Source organism: Apaloderma vittatum, unplaced genomic scaffold (genome assembly GCF_000703405.1).
Source record: "Apaloderma vittatum isolate BGI_N311 unplaced genomic scaffold, ASM70340v1 scaffold32258, whole genome shotgun sequence".
Lineage (NCBI taxonomy): Eukaryota > Metazoa > Chordata > Aves > Trogoniformes > Trogonidae > Apaloderma > Apaloderma vittatum.
Window position 1 is genome coordinate 1,856 of NW_009731765.1, and position 1,012 is coordinate 2,867.

General features: G+C 60.7%; 1 protein-coding gene across 1 annotated transcript in view; it reads left to right on the forward strand.

Annotated features, from left to right (window-relative positions):
- The window catches only part of SDHC (succinate dehydrogenase complex, subunit C, integral membrane protein, 15kDa), a gene marked incomplete at both ends in the record, with an annotated part of 2,833 nt that overhangs the window by 714 nt on the left and 1,107 nt on the right, over positions 1-1,012 (forward strand). Inside the window, 2 exons of the mRNA XM_009875307.1 lie at positions 48-149; positions 690-751. Coding sequence (XP_009873609.1) covers positions 48-149; positions 690-751 — 164 coding nt within the window. The remainder of the gene's footprint in view (positions 1-47; positions 150-689; positions 752-1,012) is intronic.

Sequence of the window (1,012 nt, forward strand, 5' to 3'; positions counted from 1 at the left end):
AATGCTGCCCATCTCCCCACGCCCCCTCGTCTCCTCTTCTTTTGCAGCGTTGTCCCGATGGGAACAACAGCCAAGGAGGAGATGGCTCGCTTCTGGGAGAAGAACACCAAGTCCAATCGTCCCTTGTCGCCTCACGTCACCATTTACAAGTAAGAGCCGCTCTTGGCCTCCTCAGCTTCACTCTGGGGCACACGAAAACCCGTCCCTAGAGGCACCCGGGGGTGTGAGAGCTGTGGGACCCTCTCCATCGCGCTGTGGAGGGGGACATCCCCCCCAGGGCTGTGCCTGGGGGTGCTCGGCCGGGGCAGTGGTTGGGTGCAGCTGCCTCCGCTGGAGGCAGGAGCCAGCTCGGGGCTGCTGAGCTCCCTCCTCGCAGAGGTGACGGCTTCTTTGGGGCCACTTCTGTCACTTTTCGAGGACACCCCTTTGTTCTAAAACTGCAGGAGCTTGTTTCATCTCTCTTTAAGCTTTCTCAGCAGACGCCCTTCTTCTTCCCAACCCCGTGCCAGTGGCATTTGCCATTCCCAAGCTGCCTCTGCACATTCCCCCGTCTCTCCCCTTTTGCTCCGGCTGGATTCCTTGAATAACTCCGAGTGCAGAAACACCCGCCCGGCAGCGCGGAGCCGTCTGGGAACGAACGGTCTCGGAGGTTTGTGCCCGGTTCTGCTGACATGTCGGTTGTTTTGCAGGTGGTCCCTGCCCATGGCGATGTCCATCACGCACCGGGGCACCGGCGTCGCGCTCAGCCTAGGTGCGTCCATCTCCCACCTGCGCACGGCAAGGACGGGCGAGGGGCTGCGGGAGGGAAGACCCGTCTGGTCCTGACTCCAGGCAGATGTTTTCTCCCCTCTGTTCCCAGCTTCAGCATCAGGTTTTCTTCTGGGAAACCTGAGCTTTGCCCTCTGCCTGGAACATCTCCCCATCCCTGTTTCTCTGTCCCCGGGTGCCTGAACTCCTCAAAGGCCCCGATGCTCCTCTGTACCTAAAAGCCTTTGCAGCTGTGCTGGCAGCT